The following is a 25,747-nucleotide window of genomic DNA, read 5'->3' as shown; positions in this document are numbered from 1 at the left end:
TGCTTAAAGCAAGCACAGGATCTTGAAACTGAACCGTAAGAATATTCTTCTTGTTCATTTTAGCAGTTCCAAAGAGTTTTACTGCTCTTGTGAGTAGTTCTCGGGTCACCCTCTCTATGTGTAAGTTGGTGATCTTTACAAAGTTCTTTATGAATTGGTACAACAAATAAAACATAGTTCTGCAGGTATATACAGGTTCAAAAAACACTGTGAGCTTCAAAATTGTGAAGAAAAGAAAACCCTAGTATCCCTTTCTGGGCATGTCTGTAGCTTCAGGAACATACCTCATGGAGAGGAAATGAATCCTCCAAAGATGGGTCCCTCTCAGCCAGGGACTACTTTCCCAGTGTTTTTGGAATATTTAGAGAAGGACAACTGGCAATCAGCAAGTTCATCAACCACTTAACTGTGAAAGGGAGCTAAGCAAGAAAAAAATTGCAAAATCACCCCAGATGTGTTGAAATCCTATAGAAGATTATTCATTTGATATGTCAATGAATCTCCTATCCCAGCTGATGGACTTAAATTAGACTTGGGCTTTGTGTTTGACAGTTGAGAAATACTGCACACAGATTATGCTGAGGTGATGCATTTCAGCCTCCTGTGTAGCAGGGTAAAGATTTAAGTCAGTATTATTTGAGATTAATAAGACAAAGTTCAGGTTTGTACCTTTTTAGTGCCAGCAGCTACAGCTATACCTGGATCTACTTGTTTTGTTGTTTACTGAAGAAATCTCTTAGGTTATGGCATATTTCCTTGTTCATAAAAGAAAACAGATTTCTGCTAGAAGATAAAAAGACGCTGAATGTTACTTATAAAGCCTGGGCTGCTCCTCCTAAGAAATTAAAAATAATGTTACCAGATGTTCTGCGTGGTTCCCTGTGCTGAAGCTGGGGAGACTTATGTTTACATTTCATTTACTGTGAGAAGCAAGATGCAGAGAAGACATTGTTATTTACAAGTATTAAGTGGCCCTCTGAAGAGCTCCGCTGCTCCACTGCCCTCTAAAGTTGAGGGTAACATTTCTCAGGTTTTAGCCAGGTTTCATGAGAGCATAAAGCTGTCTTATGCTGTCAGTTATCTTCACCTTCCAGCTTTTGAATCCATTATCCAATTCTTGTCAAATATTACAAGGATCTAGAAATCTCAGAAGCATTGTTTCTACAAATATTTTGAAAATATATAGTTAGGCAGCAGGGAGACACACAAATAAATACTTCTGCATCCTCTCCAAGGGAAAATAAAACCCAAAAACCATACTCAATTAAGTAATTATCTGTCCCATTCTGTTTCTGAGTTGAAAATATCAACTTTACAGTTTGCACAATCTCATCTAAAGATCCATTAAGTTCAAGTTAAGGTCTTATGGAAACCTGTATTTTCTTGTAGACCTGTGCAAACATAATTTACCATTCTTTTCAGTTTTCTGACTTATTTCCATTCAGTTGCTGTAAGATCTGAATTTCTTTGGAGCACGTTTATCAAACATTTGTGAAGCATCTCACATACAGTGGGAAAATCTGAAAGGGATTAAGAATAGAGGATTTATCATATTTTCTAACCAAGAGTGACAGTGGTTCATTGTCAGGATAGGGCACTTTCTGAAAATCAACTCTTTTTCTTCACCCTAAAAGAAACAAAGCACATTTATTTTGGTTTGATGTACTCGAACAAATCAAGATTGTAATTAACAAAGCATTAATACATTCTTTCCTTCTATATCAGCAGAAAGATCAAATTATTTCATAAAAATTAAAGAAATTGCAGTGGAATTGACAAGTACAAGTAAGAAAATATTCACCTTGAATAAATTTAGACACCGAAACTTCATTTTTGAATTAAAAAGCAAATCTGCTGAGACCACCATAACATGAATAAAGAGAGGCAGGTTCTCCTTGAAGGTGATTCAGGGCAAGACACCATTAACAACACAGAAAACAGGAAATTCGTCTTCTAACTAGCATCGCAACTTAGACTTCTAACTGTGCAGCTGGAAGTTTAATCAAAAGTGTAGATCTGAAATCTGTTTTCATCTTATTCCCATGACTATCTGTATCCCCTATAACCAGGTTCAAGGCTTATTAGACTAATACTTAATTGCAATCTTTTTGTAAAAAATAAATTTACAGGAACAGTGAAAAAAAACTATGTGAATTTTCACCTGTACCCTATGCAAAACTAAGCCCAGAACTTTTGTAGAATTTGGAAAGCTTTCTAGCTTTGTCACAATTTGAAAGTAGGAAATAAGAAGCTGATGGAGTGGCAGGCTCACTTGCCTAGAATTGATTTGCACAAATAAAGGGTAGTGAGGAATAAATAAACTGAAAACAACACAAACAAGAACAATTATATGAAGATACAACAGTGCTAAGTGTCATTATTCCTCTGACAAGCACAATATTTTAAAGCAGTACTATACAGCAAAAACCGTGAGTTATTTAAGCATTTCTGTAGGACTTCAAACATTCTGATGAATCATTTATAATTAGCTGTGATTAAAAAGTCTGACAAATAGATAACCCCAATGAAATTCATGGTACAGAGTGCTTTCTCAACTCACATTATCTTTCTTTTTTGTGCGTTAAAAAAACTTCACTATAACTACAATCCTCTACCAGTGGTTCATAAGGAGATATTATATTTGGAGTGCCTACTGATAACTATCCATATTGGCTAGTAAAAGGAATTAAATGTTTCATGTTCATTTGAAATTTCAGCTTAAGGCCATGCCAAAAATGTTTTGGTTTTTTTACAGATCAAAAAAGGACAAAAGTGAAAAGACTTCCAGAAATAAATGCTATGTAATAGAAAAATATCGACCATATGTGCATTTCAGATTTGTAGATCAAGTTACAAGGTTGGCAATCAGATTTCGACTCCCTAAATATTCTCAGAGTTCTAAATATAATCTTCTTCTGTTCTCCCCACCACTTTCTTCCCAAACTGTTGTGCAGCCTTTCTGTATGCAGTAAAGCGACCTGTTTTGTAAAACTTGGAGAAGACTAGATTTGTTTTGTGAATAAAGTGACACTTATTCCTTGGGTACTGCCCTGTACTAGTGTAAAGCAAAGGGTAGAAGCATAGGATCTTTTCTGGGCTTGATATATATTGAAGCAGTCTCAACCCCTTGAAGTTTTCATTAAAATTTATGGTAAGTCAAGTAGGTACATAAGGACAATTCTTCTGATAATTTCCAGCATGGTAACTGAGTGAATTCCTGCACTTTCTTTATGCCCATCTGCCTTTCTGCCTATCCTTTCTCTTCCACTAACTTTTTGTCCATATACCCTCTTCCAGAAAGTTTCAAGGAGAGATTATGATCTCAGAGAGAGTAAATTAATAAAATTCTCATGAAAACTTGTCACTGAGTGAAAGACCTCTCTATTGTTAAGGTTTTCCATATGGCAGAGTCTAAAATATTAACTGGAGGAATCACTGTGGTCTTGGGCATGTGAGGAGGACTTAATCTGTTCTTGAAGAGGTGAGATTTTAGGGATCTGCAAGGCAGCTGGTGTCAAGAAGTGTAATGATGTGGGAAATAGGGCAGAATTGATCTATAAAGAATCCCTCTTCTTCAGCTCCACTACTAATGGTACACTTTATTTTAAAATTTTTTTATTTTACTTGTCTGTGTTTAACAGCCAACATTTGTCTCCAGGTCATGATACTGGGGTTCAAAGGCAAAAACCCAAAATGTTCACAAGCTTGGGTTTTATGACCAGAAAATCTTAGTGTGATCGTGAGTCTGGGCTACCAAGTTAATGCAGACCTCAGCATTTTCCTAATTTCTTTAGCAGGTGAACAAGAGCTGAACAAGAATATTGAATTGTGGTCTAAAGTAGAAGAGAATCTTGTACTCATTGTTTAAATTATTTCAATTTAATATTATTAGAGAATTTCCTTACTGCTAAAGCTAGAGTTTCATTTTCAGTTTGTCAGCTAGGTTTTCATTCATCAGATCTTCCAAAGGCATTTACCTTTACATGTTGAATTACCACATTACAGGACAAAAATATGAATTCTTTCTTTCTTAAAGAGATCAGACTCTTTCGATATAATCTTTTAATATGAAGTAAGGTTTCAACAACACATCATTGATTTTTAAATTCTTTTAAATTTTCTTAGCAGTTTTTAAATACTGAACTTCGTCTGGACACAGTATTTTGGTACTTGTTTGACTGATGTTGTAATAAACCACCTATCTAAAATTATTGAAATTAAAAATGAAATTTTACCAGCATTAATTCACCCTAAGCAGCTTATTGTGTTACTTTCATTTCAATTCATATGTCATGTAAACAAATATGTTGTATTCTCAGCAGCCTCAGTGTAGATTCCCTGTTAAGGATATATTAAAACTATTTCAAAATTCCTTGCAGTTATTCTGGATAAAAATATTGCTTTTTGAAAAGGGTTGAAAACTGATTTTATGAAGACGGCATACTGACAGCTTACTAAAAAGTTCAGCCTTGAATCATCTATAATAATAGCTTTTTCTTGGTTTACAAGATGGATAGATTATAGAACGAGGCAAGCTATGAATTCCTTACAATAGTAATAAGAATTCTTATCTGCTGTTCTGAAAGGAGAATTGCCAAGAGTTTTTAACATAACAAACAACTAATAATGGTTCTGACAGAAGGAAGAGTTACAGAGATAACATAAATATCTGAATTGTCACCAGTAAATCCAAACCTGGAGGAAGGTATCATGAAAGACATACAAACTCACAGGTAACAGAACAAGACATGAAAATCAGGTGCAGAATCTCACAGTATCTCCTGTGTCAAAGCAGGACTATGGCAGAGGTGCTTCTTTTAAACCACCATGAACTGTCTGGAGAGACCTTCTCTGATTCCACCCACAAATTTTGAAGTCCATCAATACTGCCATGGGTTACCCTTTGTAAGCAACAGATGTGTCTTCAAAACTTATGCCTTAGCTTTAGTAAGTGGAGATTTCTTTTCCCAGTACTAGTTTTTTCTTTGTATTTCCTACTTTGTAAAACATTATTTCATTCTAATAGTATTCCTTGATTTTTTTTTTCCGTTTCTGTGCTATAAATTCCGTAACTTCTATTGAGAGAAGTTCTTCTGTTATCAAATTGGCGTCAGTTTATAAAACTGCTATAAAAATGAAATCTAAAATAAATAAATTATTTTCCCATTGTCTAAATCTAATAGAAAGCTATCTACTCTACAACACTGCATTTTAATAAATGTAATGAGAACTCGTCATTTTCATATTAAATTGAAATAAATTACTACATGAAATCCTGACTCTTCAGATTAACAATGACTATAAAAACAACAAAGGACATATTACAGTTTTTACATTTTGCATGATAATGGACTTAAAACACTTCAGGGGGAGAGGATAATTTTGCTACAAAAAATTAAACTCTTCCACAACTGTACGTATGCCATTCTTACAGAAGTCAAGGACATAATCTTGGCCCAAGAATGTCAACAGGAAGTCAGAGGATTAATTAACTAGGAGAACAAAAGCAAGTTCTTATAAGAAAAAAATTTCAGAGACAGAAGTGTTAAGGATAGCACTTAGGACATTTAGATAATTAACATTTTACTAGAAAATATACAACATTCTTGTTACAGAAATTAGAATCTTAACCACCATTTTGTAACATTTACCTAAAGTTTATTTTAAGAGAAGCTTTGTTTTTAACAATCATCTTAAATCCTAGTAAACTGAAGAATTAATTAGCAAGCACAGAGGATCAGCAAACTAATGCTTTAGTCTGTTAAACCATCTGCTCAGGAGCACCCTGTTCAAATCTTGGCATTAGGAGAGGATGGATGAATACTTTTGTCTCCTGCACTTAGTCACAACTTGCCATTCTTTGCTTATGCACATTTTTTTTTCCCTTCAGCTCATGGTAAATAAAGTTATAAAGAGGTCAGTAATTGATCAGATTTCTGTTATCATGAAGTTTTGCATAACAGATTGCTAACAAATTTGGCAGAAAAACCTTACTGTAGACATCCATCCCACTTATTTCATACCAGATTCCTGTGTTCAATAGGTATGTATGAAGGGACAGATTCAGCATTATCTTGTTTTTCTTTGCTTAATACAAAGCAGGCCTATATCCAGTTAAACCAGGCAAAATAGTGTAAAGTAAGTGAAGTCTTCAAGGCAATCTGTCCTTCATTTCTGAAGACTATTAATGAATGCTCCATTAATATTTTACTACCTCATTCTTTTTCATTATTAACAAGAACATACTTATCAGATCTGTGGAGGTCCTTGTTATTGCAACCCCAATCTGTCTTCATTTTCTAAACTTTTGTGCTAATTCTTTGATTATGTGTCACAGTTTTGTTTCCAGAAAGTGCAGGTACATTCTGACACATAATGGATCAAGGGTGGGGTTTTGGAATGAGGGTAGCCAATAGTCTAGTCTAATTGAATACTTTTTTTTTGTCACCGAGACTATTTCCTTGTACTTCAGCCACTCTCTTACAGATTGAAAAGATGGAGGGCTGTCAGCTACAAGCAAGGTGATTGATATAGTAGGGAAGCCATCCAGCAAATCACACTGTGAAGTCTGCACGGTAGCAAGGGGCAGAGAAAGGTTCTCCAAGGAGCACACTAAATGAGGAAGATGCTCTGCACCACTACTGATTGATTTGCCAAAGACAGAGTAATGTCCCAAATAAAGGCAAAGATCTGGACTAAACCTGGCAGTAGATGGCTTCTTCTCCACCAACACTCAGCTTTCTTCACAGTTGTTTCTTCCTAACTCTTTGGGCAGATGTGATGCCGTGATCCTCTCAGAACCAAAAGGGGAAGGTGGTCCTAGTCACAAAACCTCTGAAGAGGAGACATTTGTTTAAAATTCTGTTCCTCTCTCCATTAAGCTTTTGTGCTCCTTCATTTTGCTCATGCATTACAGAGTTGATCTCCTAACTAGCTTCAACTGGCATTTTCTCATTGACTTCAATTAAGTGAGACCAGGACACAGATAAGGTTCTGTGTGAGAAATCACTGTGTGGTAGTAATTGCAGAATTTTATTCAAAGACATATTTTATCTGTGTTGATGAAATTAAAATAGGATAGGGAAGAGGGAAAAAAAAGCTCAGTCGGAAGGGCTGGCATTTTAATTTTTTCGGGTTGCTTCTGTAGTAGATTGACCTCCCTCAGATAAATCTGTGCACCATGGAAACTATTTTCTCACTGAGGAAAAATTTCCAAGTTCAACTGAAGGCCTATACATCAAGTTAAGCATATAGCTAAACTGTGCAACCATGTAATCTTACTGCCCTCTTCCCATCCTTCTCTCCTGTTGTTTGTTATCCTTACTGTCTTATCTGGTTTCAAAGCAGGTTAAGGTCACTGGGGTAGGGCATGTGCCTTTCACACTGCTCGTAGACCTCCAGTGCTTGGGAGTATGGGAAAGAAGGGGAAGGAAAACACTTTTTTAAATCTTCAGAGGATAAATAATAAAGCAATAATAACATGCTGTAAAATAAAAGCAATCAACGGATATTTGCCCTGTCTTATATCCAGTCTCCACTGTGCTCAGCATAATTCTAGTACTGCTCAGCCATACATAGGTGGACAGAATGATTTCTTTATTGCTATCTTGCTTTACTGTGTATTCACAGATAGCCTACAACCTGCAGGTCTAAATTAATAATAACAAGAAGAGTATACTATTAATAATTACAGTATGAGTATATGTCTACACGAGTTCGTAAGGGCTTAATTGTTTTAAGCTCTGAGGAACTGTGACCATCTGAGCAAAAGAGAACTTACTGTATCCAGACAATTTTGTGTAGGAACCAGACAGCAACAAAAGCCAGCCCAGCCATCCACTGGGTGGAACTGAAGCAGTTTCATGGAACTGGTGACATGTGTAGCAAAACAGCGTGCAGACACAAAGTTTAGAGTCCAGGTTGAGGGGTTTTTTCTCAACTGTTTTAATATTAAAAGTAAGTATGTAACTGCTCTCTAATTTTTTGTAACCTAAATACATTACAGATATGTGGGGACATGGAGTGGAATATTGCCCTCCAAGGTAGCTGCAGAAACAGAAATATCACAAGTAAATAAATAAATAAATGCCAAGAGACTACAGGCAAAGAAGCAAGAGATTAAAGCAATGAAGTTACTCAGAATTGAATGCAACAGAAAGGGAAAATATAGGAACTGTAAAATTCAACTGACCACAAGTTCTGTTTCCTCCTAGTATCCAGCAGATTCCAATATCCCCTGCCCACATTTTTCCTACATGCCTTATCTGAATTCTACAGTTTTACCACGAGTTCTTTCTTCTTCTGAGAAATCCAATTGCCACAAATGACTACAATGCAGATGACATTGGTTAAAGTCCTGAAGTGTCTGTGTGCACCCAGCAGTACAGATAATCCAGAGTCAGAGCTCAGCATAAGGTGAACAGGTTCACCCCTTGTAGTAGCTGAACTAAAACTCATGAATAGAGGTGTTTCATGTTTTTAAAAGCTACACACATAAGTGAAAAATAAGCTACAACTCTAGCAGGCAACACCTTAACTATTTAAAAAATGCATAACATTTTTAAGCATCATTTTATGTAGCGCAAATTGCATTGCTCTCCTGTCAGTTTCCACTGACATTTGTGTGTGCTTTTCAAACAGTAACAAGGCAGACAGTAATAGGGAGTTTAATACTAGAGATTGTCATCTGATCTCTGATCCATTGTCCTTTTTTGTCTTCTTCTTTTTTTTTTTTTTATGAAACTCTACACTTCAAGTTTTGTTTGTCTTGATTTGTTTATTTTTTGGGTTTTTTGTTTTGTTTTGTTTTTCTTTATGCATTCTTTCGTGGAAGCAATCTTATTAGATGACATGAGAAGCAAGGAACGAAATTAAACTGAAGGCGATGTTACCCGTAGAGGCAGAAAGAACTGATTCTGCAGGCAGAATCTTCTCTCCTATTTAACTATTTGTTTTCAGGATGTAAATCTCTGTAATCTTAGATCCTATCACTGTGGTCATGATAATAGTTAAATGAACATGTTAAATTAAACAAGAGATACACCCTTTTTTGCCGTGGCATGGACAGGTATATATTGAGATTATCTGCAGGTTTTCCCTTTGGTTTCTGTTGAAATAATGATTACAAGCGATCATGTAAAAGTTCATCAAGCTTCTTGGTAGTGCCAGACAGATGACAATGAATGGGTTTTATTTGTTTGGTTTCATGACTCTAATTGGAGCATGTAACGTCTGAGGCTCCCATTTTTTCCTGAAATTACATGCAGCCCTGTTCTCCTCATGTGAACTGCAATACTTTCTTCATTAGCATATGCTGTTAATATGTTCATTAAATTCATGTCACATTGTAATTAATCTGAAAATTATGTCATTTCTACAGAACCTACAACCTCATTATGTTCACAGTATGTACATCACAGGCATTTTATTTCTGAAAGAGGTATACCTCTGTTTGGTTATTAATCAAGGGGTCATTTCTGCCCAATTTACAGTGATTAACTTTTTACAAGAAATCATTTTGAAGCCCTGAAGTATGATACTAAGGAATAAAATAATCATATGTTCTATAGAGAGAAAAAATCATTGCATAACAGCACTTATTTATATAGTACATTTAATAATCCATATTAAAAGTATCAATTTAGATTCAGCACACTGAGGTCAATATATAAGGTTGAGCAGGATCAAAAACTTAGGAGTAGCTAAAAACTATGAATTTCAAAACACAGTGCTGATATTTGATTTATAAGGAGTAGGATGATCAAGAATCTGATTTCAAAGTCATACTGAATAAAAAAAATAATTTACCTATGCATAGTTGTTTATGCCATATAGAAAGAACAAAATTTTACTAATCAGGTGTTGCTGATCAGATTAAGCTCCAGATCAACATGACAGATTTCAGCCCACGGTTTCATTTTCAGCAATTAGTAATGAAATAAAAGTGCAGAAGACTATCTCACTTTGTAGGTAAATATTATCTAATTTTTTTTTTTTCTTAGCATGCTGGAAGGAGGTTTTTCTTTTAAAAACCTCTTAGTTTTGATTTTTCCAAGGTGATTTACACCGAATATTTATAAATGTAAGCAAACAATGTCATAATGAGGGAAGTATTTGGAGACAACAATTAGGGAGACCAACCATACACATATACTTTATTAATATGAAATTTGCAACTGTGAGTGGCAGGGATTAACACAGAGCAGGAATGACCTGAGTGATATCAAATACCAGGACTTTCTGTGGGCCTGGATTTCACACTCAGTGTTTGGCACCTGAACAGTTGATTGGCAGTCTATCAGCTACTGCCCATGCAGATTTCATGCTGCCTTAGGTTCTGAGCTCTTCGGAGGAATTGCAGCACACAGAAGACGCATTCCAAGAACTACACCTTCAGTTTTTCAGGAGCAGCGTAGTAGCAATGATCAAAGGAGACATTAGTGAATAAACATATTTTAATAATTGATACTATGGTTCTCTGTGAATATTGATGGTTAATAAGATGCTCACTTTACTAAAGTGCTTCTGAGAAAGAGGAAGACCGAACGGTAAATTCTGGGAAAGGAAGTAACACTTGGCAAGGTCCTTTTAAAACTATTTTTCAAAAATACACATTAATTAAATGCAGTATAAATTTTGTTTTTCTTCAGAGTTAGGAGGACAGAGAGCTTAGGTTGTAGCCTGCTAGCGAGAAGAGTGTGGCAAACAAACTTCATAGTTCTAAGAGGGAACTCAGCATATTTATGAATGGGATTATTGGTGTGGTTGCTTGCCGCAGCAGGGAAAGGATTCAGTGCCCCCGGAGGCAAATTTCCAGTCCTGTGCCAACTCATATGATTATTTAGATTCTCAAAAAACCTCTCTGAAGCCCTGTAGTGGTACAGAGAATAGGAAGTCTGATGTTTCAAACAGTTGTAGAAGATGGGATATGAGAGGAAGGAAAACTTAAAAATTAAAGATGAAGTTCATGCTGGAGAAACATTTTCGGGTGGTTTTTTTTTTTTTTAGTGTAGTTTTTTTGTGTGTGCATTTTTACAGAGCAAATAGTTGCATTTCAAGCAACCCTAAATATCTATTCCTCCTCTGCAGTAACAGGTTCTGACACAGGTCAGTGTGAATTGCGTGTATAAATAGGTGCATTCCTACAGAAAATGAATTTTTTTTCATATTATTGAAACCATAATCGATAGAAGACATCCTTATGTGCACGAAACTCCTGCAATACGCGTACACACAGCCACTTAGCCGTGGAACAAAGCGTCGAGGGCACGGTAGCGATGGAGCTCAGGCACAGCTGAGGGCTGCAGGAGGGCTCGGCGGTGGCTGCGGCAGGGAGCAGCAGGCCGGGCATCCCCGGCCCAGGGGCAGCCCCGCCGCGCCGGGAGAGCGCCGTGCCCAGCCCTGCAGCACGGCTGCTCGGCTCGCACCGGCCCCGCTCCCACGCTGCTTGCGGCAAAGGGAAGAGCCAGAGGCTCGACAGCGCTGGTGTTCGCTTTCTCTAGGTGTTTATTTGCCCGACGGGGTAAGGCGAAGCCTGCAGATAATTTAGCAACACTGAGGCTGGCGCATCCACTAAACACTTCAGCGAGGGATGAATTACGGCTTCCTGCGGCGTAACCGGTAGTTCTATTCCTGGAGGACTTTGCAGAGCCAAGTGGACCGCTCCGGGTACCAGGGCAAGCTCGGGGCGGGGGGCTGTGTAACTGCAGAGTGCGAGAACAAAGGGAACTAACCCCGGGACACGCACGCGGGGCTGGCGAGGGGCAGCGATGCCGAAAGACCCAGGCGCGGTGCGGCGCAGCGCCGGCGAACGCCGCTGCCTGCATCCATCCATCCAACCATCCGTGCATCCATCCTCCCGCTCCCACCCGCGGCCCGGCGGCGGGACGGGACACGCCACTCCGCTCGGCTCCCGCCCCTGCCTGCCTGCCAGCCAGCCGGGCGGGCTGCCTCGCCTCCCCCGTCCTCCCTCCTCCCTCCGCCGCTCCCTCCTCCTCCTCCTCCTCCTCCCTCCCTGCCGCCCGCCCCCCCCACCCTCACCTCAGCCGCCCCCCTCTGTCTGGCTCCCCCCGCGCTGTCTGGCGGCCCCCCCGTCCCCGCCGCGCTTCTCGCGAGAGCCGGGGATGCCGCCGCCGCCGCCGCCACCGCCGCGGAGGGGGAGACACTCGGGGGGAGCCGGTGACGTCGGGAGTTTTCCTGAAAGTCAATAACGAGCCCGGCGGAGGCGGCGGGAGGAGCCGAGAGCGGGGCCCGGGCGGCTCCGGGGTGAGTGCGCCGGGGGGGAGCCGCCGCCGCCGCCGCCCTCCTGACCCCGCGCATCGATGTTGCGGCCGCGCTGCCCGCCCGGGCGCCTCCCTGCGTAGCGGGGCGCGCAGCTCCATGTAGCCGCCGCCGCCAGCGCCCTGGGGCCGGAGCCGCCTCCTCCCGCCCCCGCGGAGACACCGGCCGCCAGGGACCGCCGAGCCCGGCGGGGGGACAGGGGAGGAGGCAGCGGCGCCCTCCCTCCCCTTCTCCCCCCCGAAGCCGCCGCCGCCCTCGGGCTCCGCAGCAGCGCCCGCGGCGCCGCCGCCTCTGCAGGTACGGGGCGGGAGGGGCCGGGCGGCGGCGGGGGCGCTCGGGCGGCGGCGGGGGCGCTCGGGGAGGGGATGCGGGGCGGCGGCGCGGCGGGGCCGGGGCGGCGGGGAGCGCGGGGCGGGGGCGCCCGTGGCCTAGCGCCGGCGGCGGGGCGGGAGCGGGGCGGAGGGGCGGGGGTCGCCCCGCCGGGGTGCGGGGCCGGGATGGGGAAGGGCGGGGCGGGGGCGTTTCGGCGGGGAGAGTTATGTAACGGGGGAGGGGGGGCGGCAGGGGCAGGGCAGGGCGTGCGCCCCGGGGGCGCTGGATGCGCGGGGCCGGCGGTTCCCACGCGGCGGCGGCCCCTCCCCGCCTCCCCTCCCCGCGCCCGTGCGGCGGGCGCCGGAGCCGGGACTAGCGCGGGATTTTATCCGCTGGGAACTTCTGTGCGTGTGCGTGCCCGTGTGTGTGCGCGCGTGTGTGCCCGCGCAGCCCCTGCGCTAAGAATAGCTCCGCGCCCCGCGGGCCGCCGGCGGCAGCGCCTCGCACAAGGAGGATGCTGCTGCTGCTGCTGCCGCCGCCGTCGCCGGCTCTGGCTGCAAGTAAACAAACCGGCCCCCCCGCTCGCCCCCGCCCGCCCGCCCCGGCCATCATGGAGGCCGCGGCCCACATGCAAAAGTTGATGCGCAGCCGGCTGCCCCGGGTGACCGGCGGCTGCTGCGGGCCGGGCCGGGCCTGCGGCGGGGTCTGCCCGGGCGGCTCCCGGCAGGTGCAGCCGCGGGGCGGGGCAGGCCCGGCCCGGATCCCCCGTGCCCGGCGCGGTGCGAGGCTGTGCCTGGCAGGGGTCAGCGCGGCGCCCCTCGGCAGCGGCATCGCAGCGCTATATATTGTACTTTAAATGCAAATGATCGTGATGTAACGAGCGCTACCGGGCTTATAGGCTGCGGGGCTGCTTTGTATGGGCACCGCTTCTTAGTTTACTTCTGGACGGGAATCCAAGAGGCGTGAAATAGCCAGGACTGTTTCACGTTCTCCCATGATACGTTGATTAAATGTAAAACAGAGAAATCTTATTTCCCTACGGGTGGAAAGAATAAACAATTGAATCTCTCTTGACCTTTATTCCAGTTTTTTTTTTCTTTAGTTTAGTTATTAGTTGACTGGCTCCTTGTATTCTATCTGCATCATCTCATAATTTTTATGAAAACGTGTCCCAGTCTCTGTTTAAGAGTTTTATTACAAAAATTATGATGTGCCTGATACCTGCACTGCCAACTTTTTCTCAGTACTGAAGAAACATAGAGCAGTCTCTTCTGCTAATGTTTATTTAGATCTTGCTAAAACTTTGCTAAACAGGGTTCCCTGCATTTTGCACATAGAGGGTTTTATTTCTCAAGGCAAGAATCATGCAGTTAAGTAGACCTTAACTTATGACAAGTAATATTTTAAGCAGGATCTGCTCTTGCCAGCTGCTCTTATAGGCAAGACCTGCTCATTTACAGGAATGTGGAAAGAGAGCACATGAGGTAGAGAAGGAGGCTTATTTTGGCTTTTAAAGTGAGTGTACTACTCAAGTTTGTAGGACTGTTTTGTTTTGGTTTTTAAATTTTTTTTTGGTAAATTTTGGTAGGCGCCTATAAGTGAACCCCAATATCTTTAATTGGACTGGATTACTAATTATAGTTCCTGTGGATATATTTTTGTTGGATGCAACCAGTAAATTAAGTTCAAATAAGGGCCAAAGAGAAACTTCAGAGATAAGATGTCTCTGTTTCCTAGAAGGCTACGTGTATTGTTTGAATAACTTTTTTTTTTTTTCTTTTAATCTGATGTGAGTGCATGGTGTATGTGTAAACACACATAATATTAACAAGACTGTCTTGTTTTGGACAGTTTATTCTATGGTGCGTTAGTCTAGGTTTGAATGGATTCAGTAGTCTCCTTAGTTTCATAAATAGGTTCACGGAAAGTAGTATTTCAGTGTTCTGCTCCCTCATTTGTTCTGCATTTTGGGGGCAGATGATGTGGTTTTGAGCAAAACACTGCTATTCTAAGGGAAGTAGGTGAGAATTCAGGCAGGTACTAGTTTTAACTTTGCCCCAGTTGAAGTAGGTACAGTTATAAGGATTTGATGGCATTGATATGCACTAGAAATTGTTGACTGTTTGACAATGGAACAAATGCTTTGTGAAAGGGAAAATACTCTGGTGATTTTTTTTTTTATTTCACTCAAAACCACTTACTAGAGCTCTGCAGTTGTTTGTAACCCAAGCTTCTGTTTGCAAGACACTAACCAGAAACCGTATCTTGACTTCCTACTGCGTTTTGCAACAGCATGTGCCTGAAGGTTCTATTATAACTAAAAGATCCTTCAGACTACTTGGAATTTGCCTAAGACCAAGTGTGACTGTGCGTTCTTTCACTTTCTGGGTGCACATTTTCCCAGTTTAAGGAGACCTACTGAATAGTAATAATTTATATGCCCAAGAAGTATTGTTTGTGAAATAACTTTGAAACACTCAATTGTTTTGAAAGTTACGGACCATTATTAAAGTGGTGTGTGTTAAAATGGATTTGAAATTTCTGTGCCGTTCTGAGTAGGAAGATGACACAGATTCTTGTAACTGTTTGCTTACAGTTTCATTTTGTGCTGTTAATGCAACAGGTGATGTGGACTTGGCAACATGGTAGCCTAGCTTTCCTTCAGTTTTGAAACAGAGACCCAATGTTCCTTGGCAGATTTTATGGCTTGGACCATAAAAAATCTATATTTTAGTCCACATTGGAGAGTGGAAGGGTGTGGACATATACTGACTGAAAACTTTGTTGTGCCATACTTTCATTTTGACGTGGATAATGCATAAATGAATTGATTTCATATGAAAGTAACACACCATAGTATAACTGCATGTTTTGTAGGGGGTTTGGTCATATATATAACAAAAGTCGCTTTTCTCCAACTAATAAAATAAATGTTTTGTTCAAAATGTGCAATACTGCCCCGGTGAACTACAGCAGCAATTTAAAAAGAGGAAAATAGTTAAATGTGTGCATTTGTGAGTTTTGTTTAAGTTAAAAGACTGTTTTTATTTTCAGAATTCGTATGAACTTTACAACCCACTTCTTGTTGAAGTACTGTCTTTTAAAAGAAAATATTGCCAACTTAAGTGCCCTTGCAAATTATTCTAGAATATTAGATTAATGTGTGTTATCTTGGATTCTCATTCTGTTAGGATAGGCCTAATAGGAATACCGTGGAAGAGGCAGGGGGTGCTTTCTAGCACAACATGTAGTTCAGGAAGTTTTGCATTGTGAGGAAAGGTGTGGTTTCAGTGAGAAACTTGCTTGTCGACCAATGTGTTTTCTTTTTGCTGTACGGAAGAGACTTCCCCAGGACCACAGGGTCTCCTTGGTAAATAAATGTGTTGCACAAGTTACTCTTCTTTGCAACAAGTTGTTGTGGCATAGAAAAGATTACTTTTTGAAGATAAGTTACACAATAGCTGGAAAAGCTGATACAAGCTGTTTAAAAATTAATGTTGAAGACTGAGAAACAACAAAAAAAACCCCCAAAGCGAACACCAAAAGCCCCCCAAAATCCCAACCCAACTCAAAACCTACCAGAAAATACTAAAACACTGAATGTGAAAGTTACTTTTTTTTTTGTATTTTCTTAGCCTAAAAATTAATCTTTAAAGTTTTGGTTTATACATTTATCTTGGGCAATTGTATGAGCAACATTCTGGACTCCCTGTAAGAGTTTATAAGTGAAACTTATTTAAGCAAATCACTAGTATGTACTAATAAAAAAACTGCAAAAAAATCCAAGGGTATAGTAGGTGATTATTTGGCATTTTTTTCTTGTTTCATGACTCTAAATCAATAAATGTGGGCATTTATGATGCATGCCAAGGATTTTAAACAGATTATTTTTTCCTATATTATTTAAAACTGTTGTTCAGGTGTAGCAGGAAGATGTAGTGAAGTTAACACTTCCAAAAACATCCCCCAAGATTTAATAACATTCAATGTTACAGTCAAGGAGAGTAAGCATACTTGGCTTTTGTATGTGAAGGTGCTTACTTTTGCTCAATTTAAATGTTTCTTTGATTTTTGATACTATTTGTGTCAACACTTACTATGTTTAGGATAAATAGTATGTGTTGAACCCATCTTGACCAATCTTCATCTTCCCCATATTTCTATGTGAGCGTCTGACTCACACTGATCAAAGTAGCGTTAAGAACACATTGTTGCCCTGTGATTTTTTTCTCTGTAATATCCTGACTAAATAACAGCACTGATTTTTAAATTCTCTTAAGAATGCAAATGGGACCTCAATACTTTGTGTGCAAGTCTGAATGACTTGACAGCACGGTTTGCCAAACTTCCCTGTATTGTCCACATGACAAATTTGTTTGAATGCCTCCTACAGTTGGAGCAGAGGTGAAGACCCTACTTCAACTTTAGATCAGTGAAGATCTCACCACTACCTTTTTGTAGGTGTGGAACGTCAGTGCCCAGCAGTCAACAGCTCCTTGTACAGCTGGTTTAACACCACAGAATTAATGCAGTGGTTCTCAGTTGAGTCTCAGCAATCTTGCAAAACAATGTCTACCAACCAACACAATTTATTTTTTTCCCCTAAGCATTCAGTGTGTTTCTTGAGATATATAATTATTGCAACTTGCCTCATAAGCTTTTATTGAAATTATTATATTCTTTTCTAAATGTATTGATACACTGTGAGAGTTAAGGTTGTACAAGCGAGTTTCATGTAATCTGACTTTTCATATAACATTTGCCAAAGACCTTCACCTAGTGAGCTCTGCACCTGTATGTAAGTTAGGATTGTAGAGAATTCCTTCTGTCCTTAGAAAATCCAGGTTTAAGGTTGGTGAAAATAATGCATTTTGAGTGTGAACAAGAAAATCTGAGGGTTTTAGGTTAGAAGTTGATTATGTTCTAGTCATGTTGCAGTGTCAGGATTTGACAGTAGGTTCAGCAATGTTTGGCTGCTCTGTAGGAAGGAATCACAAAGTTCATTCCTATTACAAGACAATTCAGAATTTGATTTGTTCGATGTAGACATAATAAATAAATGTAAGAGTTTAAAAGAAAACTATTTGGTAGGCATGTCACTGAACTTTTTTCATATTAGTAGTTTGAGAACTTTTTTTTTCTCAGTACTTTCTTGTTACTCATGAGTAGTTCATGTATTTGTGTTTTTTATTCAGTGGTGTGCTTGGTCTTTTGTGCCCAATGTAGAGTTGTGCTGCAGAAAAGTTACCATCACAGAAATAATTAAATAGATGAGTTAATTGAAACTTTGATTTGTATCTCTTGAAAGATTTCTTTTCTCTCCTAGAATGACTAGGAATTTCCAGATTTTTGAGCTTTTGAAAATTAGGTTAGTTTTTTCCCCTGAGTCTTCTAGACATAGAAAATTAATTTTAGTTTATTTTAAAACTATGGAACTTATTTTTATTTTTTCTTCACTGTTTGAGTATTTTCTAAACTGTACTTCTAAAGAGCAAAGAAACTTTGTCTCTAAAAGGCAAGGATTAAAAATCCCATATTAATCCATGGCAAATTAAATTTATTACATGTGTTTTGAAGGGTTGAGTGTAGTAACATTATCATAGTTGTGATACTCAACTTAGCTAATCCTTGATTTGACTTTCTCTGAGTCTCAAAACTCTCCCAAGATCATTGCCTCAGTAATTTTTTTAATGCATAATTTTAGCCCTCCCTTCATCTTTTCTACTTGAAATGTATTCTTTGGTTTCATTTCAGACATACACTCTAATAAGTTTTATCTCTGCTTCTGTCTGCTTTTCAGCTATTGTTTTATGTGATTTGGGGGGGATCAAAAAGGATTTAAAGCATTTTTGTCAATAAACACAAGGCAAAACAATGGGTTGTTAATGTTTCACATGGGATCTAAAGAAACAATTTAGTTACATTTAGAAACTTCCTTTATACCTTGGTAAACAAAGGCAAGGGTGGCTTTGTTCACCTTGCTTTAATTATACCTTCGTCCCTTAAAATAACTTGCTTTGTGATTGTAATGGGAAATAAAATACAGAATGATGTTTTCTTTCCTGATAAACTTATTCAGTTGCAGATTCTAAATAAAACATCTAACTTGTATATTAATATTTGATTATGCCTGCATTCTCCTAACTAGGCTTATCTGAGCATATATTAGTTATGTGAAGCTTGTTGACATCCTGAAAGTGAAAATAGAACACTGCAAATATTAAGCATACATGTAAGCATGCATTAAAAATAACTATTTATGTTTTCCAAAGTATGTTGGTTTTCCTTACCTCAAGGTGAAGACAGTGCCATTTTCCTATCATGCCCCTCATTATTCCAAATCAAAACTTAAAAAGTAAAGTTGTAAGTGAATTTCTAATGCCAATTTTCTTAAAGTTCTTTGAGGCTTTTGGTATGAAATGTAGTTTAAAAAGTATTTGAAATGCCTATCATGGAGTATCTTGGGTTTTTTAATATTTGTTTTAAAAACTGTAAATATGTCTACTTAGGAAGTACTTTAGGTATCTTTCAGAATTTTAGTCATATGTACATGACATTTATAATTTTATAAATTTAGGATCTATTTTTTTAAAATAATAATTGTTTGTTAGTTACTTTGTCTTGTCAAATCAGTTCATCTTTTGTGTTTGTTTGATACTGTGGATTTTTTGTATTTCTTTTTTCGATTTTTAATTGACTCTGATAAGTTGGAAAATACTATCAGCCTAGAGGTTCCTTTTTCCTCAGTCTAAGTTGTGATAGTATTTAAATCAGTCAGAGTAACCAAAATTTCAGAATAGATGGTTTATAAATGCCTGTATACATACTTCGTACTTTTTAGACAAAGCACTCACCTGAGTGTGATTCTTCCACTAACAATATAGCAATCTCTGTTCTGTCATATAGTCTCTTGTGCAATTTTTGATGATGTGCAATATATCCTCTAATTGTTTGGCAGCTTTGCTAGGGGAGGAGGATATGCATGTGTTTTTCATATAAATAAAACCTGGATTTCAGCTTCCATTCCTAAAGATAACTCTGATTTTAATTTAGAGCTTTGACATTTTGAATTCCTTGCTCTGGGAGTGCAACCTGCATTGGAAACAGTTACAGCCTGCTCGGTTGTTTGGGAGGAGTCAAGCTCAAACTTGAGGAGAACTCTTAATAGCTTGATCTGCTACAATAAAAAGCCCCCAAAGCAAGGTAACAAACGTGATGGAAGCCACTGAGAACTGCTTTTTTGGTGATGCGGGTATCGTGTGCCTGCACAAATGATTCAGTTACTTTTCTGAAAAATCAGGAGATAGAGATAATGAGATTTGGCTTTGCTTGGAATCTCAGTGAGTCATACAAAGGGAATCAGAAAGGTTCACTTAGTGTTCTTTTCTCCTCAAACATTTTACTAAACAAATGATTGCTTGTAAAAAGGGAGAGTGGTAGTACTCCTATATTAAGAGAATAAGGTTGAATGATTCACTGAGTTGATAATGGTACAAGAAGTTATGGGGATCATCTCTGGAAGCACTGAAATTGATTCTCCTGGTATTCTCTCTGGTAACTTGAGTTGGTAAATGTGAGAGTTTCTGTTTTTTCTCAGCTCCAAAATTGTTGAAAGTAGAAGCCTGTGTTTATGAAAGTTCTTACAACAGAGAACTGAATCATACAATTTACACTGAATTTATGGGTGCTGTCTGCTTTACTCAGCTGTCTCTTGTCATGGGGAGAATGGGAAGATGCCCAGATTTCAAAGGAGTCTTGTCTGTTCTTGTGAATCTCAATGATAATTCACTTGCACATAGTGGTTATTAAGTGCAGACTTGAGACACAGTTTTTAGTTCTTCTGCTTGGAAGAGATTTCTTTCCTTCTCACTATTCACCAGGTCTCTGTAGGTAGCTGACTGCTGTGATGGGCATGAGAGCCTCCTTTAATTTAAAAACAGAAGCTGGGGAAAAGCTGTCTTTCTACTGAATGGTCCATTGCTCATTTTAATTGTTGGTCTTATAGCTCCCATATGGTAACATCATGAAGTAAGATGGTTCTTCTCTACATTACTGATACTCTTAAAGTTCAGCATGAAAACTGAGAAGGTGTTGGCTAGTTTTTACCATGGCTCAGGGAAACTATGAGCCTTGGCACAGGGATCTAGAACTGTTGCTTGTAGTAGTCTCTGCTTAATCTTTGGTCAGAAAGTTGCCTTTGCAACCTTTACAGCTAGGAACTTAAAAGTATAATACTAGCTCTTTAGAAGAGTGCTGAATTGTTTTATCTCACACGAAAAAGGTGGCTTAATAACTTCCTGAAGAAAAAAGGAAAAGTTGTGCATTTTTTGTGAGATAAAACCCCCTAGCAGGTGTTTGCATAGAGTCATAGAATTATTTAGGCTAGAAAAGATCGTTCCAACCGCTAACCTAATACTGCCAAGTCCACCACTAAATTTTGTCCCTAAGTTCTTCACATCACTGATTGTAATGGACTAAATTTTACACCTGCATTGTAAAGTATGCTGACAGTGGGTTCTTGTATGAATTGTGCATATACATGACTATCTGATTCTGTCTGCAAAATACACACAATATACTGTTAGAAAAAATATCTTACAAGTTTGATAAGATACAAAAAAGTGGGGGTGGGGGGAAGCAATCTGATGTGTACTCTAGTTGCTGGAAAATATATAAAAACAAGTCAAGTTCTTCCCTGTGGGAAGCACCTGTAATGCAAAACGTCATCAAATTCAGTTCGAACATTTTTCTCCTGTTTCTGTGGGTTCGTCCTATACAGCAGTAAGGTAAACTGTAAAAATTACTGCATACCAGCTGCTGTGACTTCAGATGCATTGGGAGAGCAGAGTTGATTGCTAACAAGTATTTGAGTTCTATGCCAGATGTGCAGAATAAACATTCCTGTAGCTTTTCTTGAAGTAGTTGAACTATAGAAGAAATGCTGTTTTCATGTGAGAGTTCTGTGTGTTTCAGACACTCCTTTATATTTATACACAATTCTTTATTACATCTTCAGTGAAGTTGGCTTTTGTGTGACTTTTTTTCACTATAAGGACAGTTTTGGTCATGATAAGTAATTCTCAAAATTCTACTCTTCTGGAGCATTGGTGAATGACTTTTAGAGTAAAGGAGTACAGCTTTTAGAAAGGTTCAAAAGCATTCAGTAAGAGATAATATTACAGATGCTTACAAATGGCTTCTTGAAAGTGTAGTGTGCACATATAACCTTTATTTTCATTAGCTTCTTAATGCTTTGATTTATCTCCTTCAGCTTCCTATGTAATTCAGCTTGACTTTTAATTACCCATTAATGGAGCAATCAATACAACCATAGAACTGTTGGTAGTCCTAAAGTTGTTTCTGGTAATACTGTGAAACTAAACTGGGGATAGTGCAGTTAATTTTATCACCACATTTGTGTGATTTTTGTATTTTGGGGATTTTGTTCAAAATTCAGTAAAGCAGTACATGTGATGGGTGGGATGCAAGCCTACAGGCGTAGACCCGAGGTTGTTTCAGACACTGTCTGACGTGAAAGTCGGTCATAGATCAGATTTTGATTGCATAACAATAACTTAGTTGTAATCAGTGGGTAAATAGGGAGCTTCAAACATGAGTTCATTCATAAATCATGGACTGATTGATCAGTCTGTGGGCAGACAAGATTATTGCTACTTAGTACAGAAGTTAATTTCTTATAGCTATGTCTTTACCAGTAAGAATAAATCATTGCACTGTTTACAAGTGCACATCAAAAATGGAATGTACATTAAATTTGCCAAAAGGGTAAAATGTACTGCAGCATATGCCAGCCCAAGGTAAATACTGAGTGTGATATTGCTTCTTGTGTCTTTATAGCTGGAAAAAATAATAAACTGTGATTACTTCTCAGAGAGTGCAATGAAAGTCCTGTAGAAAACTGAACTTAAGTTGGGTATTTGGAAATTGATGTGCTTACACTTCCTTCCCAGAACAGCTGCTCTTAGGTCACAGTTGTTTGACACCCACCTCTGGGCTTTGTGAAGATTTATGTGTTTGTAATAAGAGCTGATGCTGTGCTGCGGTGATCCAGAACGGCGGAACAGCGGCCTGCTTTCAGGCACGTGTCTTAATCTGTCAGATCTCTTTTCATGAACAGCTGATAGACTCGCTTATCTCGTTTGAAGCATGCAAACAAAAGTTCTGATAATGTCTGACCCAGAAATTAACTCTCACATTAGTAAGGTGCAGGATGGGGAAATGCATGCTTTGGTTATTTCTGCTGTTCTGGCTTGCATATGATATGATGCCTAAGCAGCTAAAGTTAGAGCAATTAACAACATGTCCTTAAAAAATGTACATAACATTTTCTTTTAACTCTTATGAAAGCTTTACGGGGTGTGTTTCTATAGACACAGGTGTGTGGTGTCCTCCTGGACACGACAGGGTTTGATGCCAGTGCCAAAGGTTGTGTGTCACAGTGCCCTATCTGCCAGTGCTGTGGGGATGTCAGAGACACAGTAGTCAATATTGCTTGTACTTTACAGAATTAATGCATTTAACATTGTGATTTTTACTTTTATGCAATTGAATTACTGAGTGTTTTTGAAAAAAATAGATAGTTTACTGAAAGCAAGACTTAAATGGGCGCACTAGAGTGTTTCTGTAAAATTGGGTTGTCCTGTATTTTTGTGGCATTTGTATTTTGCATGTTACACCACCCATGCAGAAGTAGTCTTTCATCTAGCTGCTGTGTCATGTAAATACACATATTTCAAAGGATAAATAAGAAATAATCTGTATGTCTGTAATGGTTCCATTTTTAGTTTGTACTTGATTGTGTTAAAGAAACTGATTTCCCAGTGCTTTCTTCATTAGTTTGTTGCACAGATTGCTTCTAGCACTGTCACATTTGTTTCTTTCCTGTTTATATTTGTCGGTCAGTCTACTAAGTGGATGTGTATTGGCTGCATTTGATAGCACTAAACTTGTGGGGGTGTTCCTGTTCTGTGCCACCACTGTGTATATGTGTGCTCCTGTGTATAGAGCTGTGGAAGGGTGTTCCTCCATCATCAGAGAAATCCCATTTCTTGGCTTCCCATGCTTTTCTGGATGAACATTATTTGAATGCTTCTCTTTATTTTGAAGATTGGAGGGGAAAGGCAGTTCGCTGGCAAAAGGAAACATCTCCTGGCCTCTGGCTTCTCTTCCTACTTAATTGTAGTGCTATTTATCTCTTCTTCACAGCTGTTAGGTTAGCTCTGGGAGTGAGGTGGTCAAAAGAGAAGGTTGTGGCTTCTGAGAGTGGTATGTCCTGTTCCAGGACTAACTTCCCTTCTGTGCCCTGCAGGCTGAGGTTTGTAGGGAAAAGAGCACTCTTGTCACTGCCTGGCTTAAAGCTTTGGGAGAACATCCACTCCTTTTTATAAACTCAACATTTGGGGATGTTTTTGGTTAATTTGTACTTGTAAGAAGTTGTTTGTCTGTTTGTGTACTTGGAGATAATGCTGTTTTTGAAAAACTCTTGTAAGTTCAGGATTTGTATTGGCTATAATAATAATATAATGGAAGTAGCAAGAATGTCACCTTTCATTCCATTTTCTCGCACTCTTAATATGATTTTAGGTGGCCGTAATAGAGGAAGCACTTGTCCATTGCATGGGTTCTGACAACTGTGGGAACAGGGGAAGCTCCTGTGTGTTCAGAGTTGGGCCTTTGAAGCAGGGCCGGCAGCCTTTCATTTAACAGCATCCTATGCATTAGTATGAGAGAATTCTGCTGTGTGCTTTTAAAAAGTGCCATATGACTTAAATTTTAACACATTCTGCTGCTTTTTAGTATTGTAGTGTTCATGGAAAATGTGCTGTAAGAGTAGAAACATGATTGTGTTATACAGTTAATTAAAAATAAAGGCAGATTTTTAATATGATCTCAGTCAGTGAAACACATCAACAAAGACTTTTTTGTTGGCTGTCAAGTGAGGAAAACAGAAAAGACTCAAATTCTTTCTCTAATATTTCCTTCCAGTCTGACTCATCGGTAGAAATTGTGAAGAGCTGCAGAAGACAAGCCAAGCAGACAAGCTGATAACTCAAAGAAATACTCTTTTGAGTTTGGGGTTCAGAGTGGAGTCATCATGAGCGATGTTACCATTGTGAAGGAAGGCTGGGTACAGAAGAGGGGTAAGTTCTACCTTTTAATGGAAAGTGCTTCTCTGTGCAATGGTATGACATGGTTACACAGATGAATGTTCTTGATTGATCTTCTGGTCTGGAGCAAGCTAATCTGACCATATGGTCAGATTTAGGCCTGGTTGGTATTGATACATAGCCCTCAGCACTGCCCCAGTTTGTGGGGTAGCTGACAGTGCAGAGAAAGTTGCACTCAGTAATTCCCACTTGAACTTGAACCTTGTTGCTGCAGCTGCTGTTACCTGTGCATCAGACTAAACTGGCTCTTGTGGCAGCTGGAAGAGGCAGTAATAGAGCTGTGCAGTCAAAGGTTGCCTGGAAGCTGCTGTAGATGTGATACTTTGTGTGAAATTTCCTAGATGCCAAAATCATTCAGAATCATTGTATTACAGATGCAAGTAGTTCCAGTAAAATCAGCATAGTACTTGCATAAAACTCAGCATATACCTAATTGCTTAGCAGACCTGTAAGCCATATGATTAAAGAATATGTTCCTAACTATAAACCAGTATAAAGTATGATTTTCTTTATATTTGAATTCCTGTGAATTCTTGAGATGTGTCTTTAAAATGTTTTACCATGTGATTTGCAAATTTAGGGAGGTTGCTGTATGTTCAGCTTTGAATGTGAAACCTCTAGAAATATCTGGCATTCCTATCATGTGATTAACTTTGGATGAAATCTTCCATGCTTCGTGCTGCTCTGCTTTAGGTTGTGGTTGCACACATGATTACTTTCAAAAGAATATGACCTCTCTCATAGAGATGAGGTGATCTGGATTTTAGGTTGATTTATGCCATGAGTTTCTGTGATCCTAGCCCAGAAAGATTAGACTGAAACAGTGGGAACAAAATTACCCTTTAATTTACAAAGAAATCCTCTGCTTCAATAGAGTGTGTGAAGACAAAGATCATTATTAGTTTTGTTATTGCAGATTGACATAAAATGTCAAGGAAGGCAAGATAATGAGAGAAAATTTTATTATT

At 39.4% G+C, this 25,747-nt stretch overlaps 2 protein-coding genes across 3 annotated transcripts in view; one reads left to right on the top strand and one right to left on the bottom strand.

The window, feature by feature from the left end:
* Window positions 1–10,440: 10,440 nt before the first annotated feature.
* On the bottom strand, window positions 10,441–12,318 carry LOC116993601 (homeobox protein Hox-A13-like). Its single transcript, XM_033054423.1, has 2 exons — window positions 12,040–12,318; window positions 10,441–11,702 (listed from the first exon to the last, which is right to left on the bottom strand). The coding sequence occupies exons 1-2, from the start codon at window positions 12,316–12,318 to the stop codon at window positions 11,241–11,243; spliced, it is 741 nt and encodes a 246-aa protein (XP_032910314.1). The 3' UTR covers window positions 10,441–11,240.
* Window positions 12,167–25,747, top strand: part of AKT3 (AKT serine/threonine kinase 3) — a 150,763-nt gene continuing 137,182 nt past the window's right edge. The window contains exons 1-2 of one of the 2 annotated variants that reach the window (XM_033054283.2): window positions 12,167–12,264; window positions 24,598–24,752. In XM_033054283.2, the coding sequence (XP_032910174.1) occupies window positions 24,707–24,752 (46 nt within the window). In that variant the 5' untranslated portion in view covers window positions 12,167–12,264; window positions 24,598–24,706. Of the gene's footprint in view, window positions 12,265–12,450; window positions 12,577–24,597; window positions 24,753–25,747 lie in introns of those variants that run through there. The other variant, XM_033054282.2, reaches the window with a different exon arrangement.

This window comes from Catharus ustulatus, chromosome 3 (assembly GCF_009819885.2).
Source record: "Catharus ustulatus isolate bCatUst1 chromosome 3, bCatUst1.pri.v2, whole genome shotgun sequence".
Taxonomy (NCBI): Eukaryota; Metazoa; Chordata; class Aves; order Passeriformes; family Turdidae; genus Catharus; species Catharus ustulatus.
Note: the sequence above shows the minus strand (reverse complement) of the source record. Positions and strands in the feature narration are given on the sequence as shown.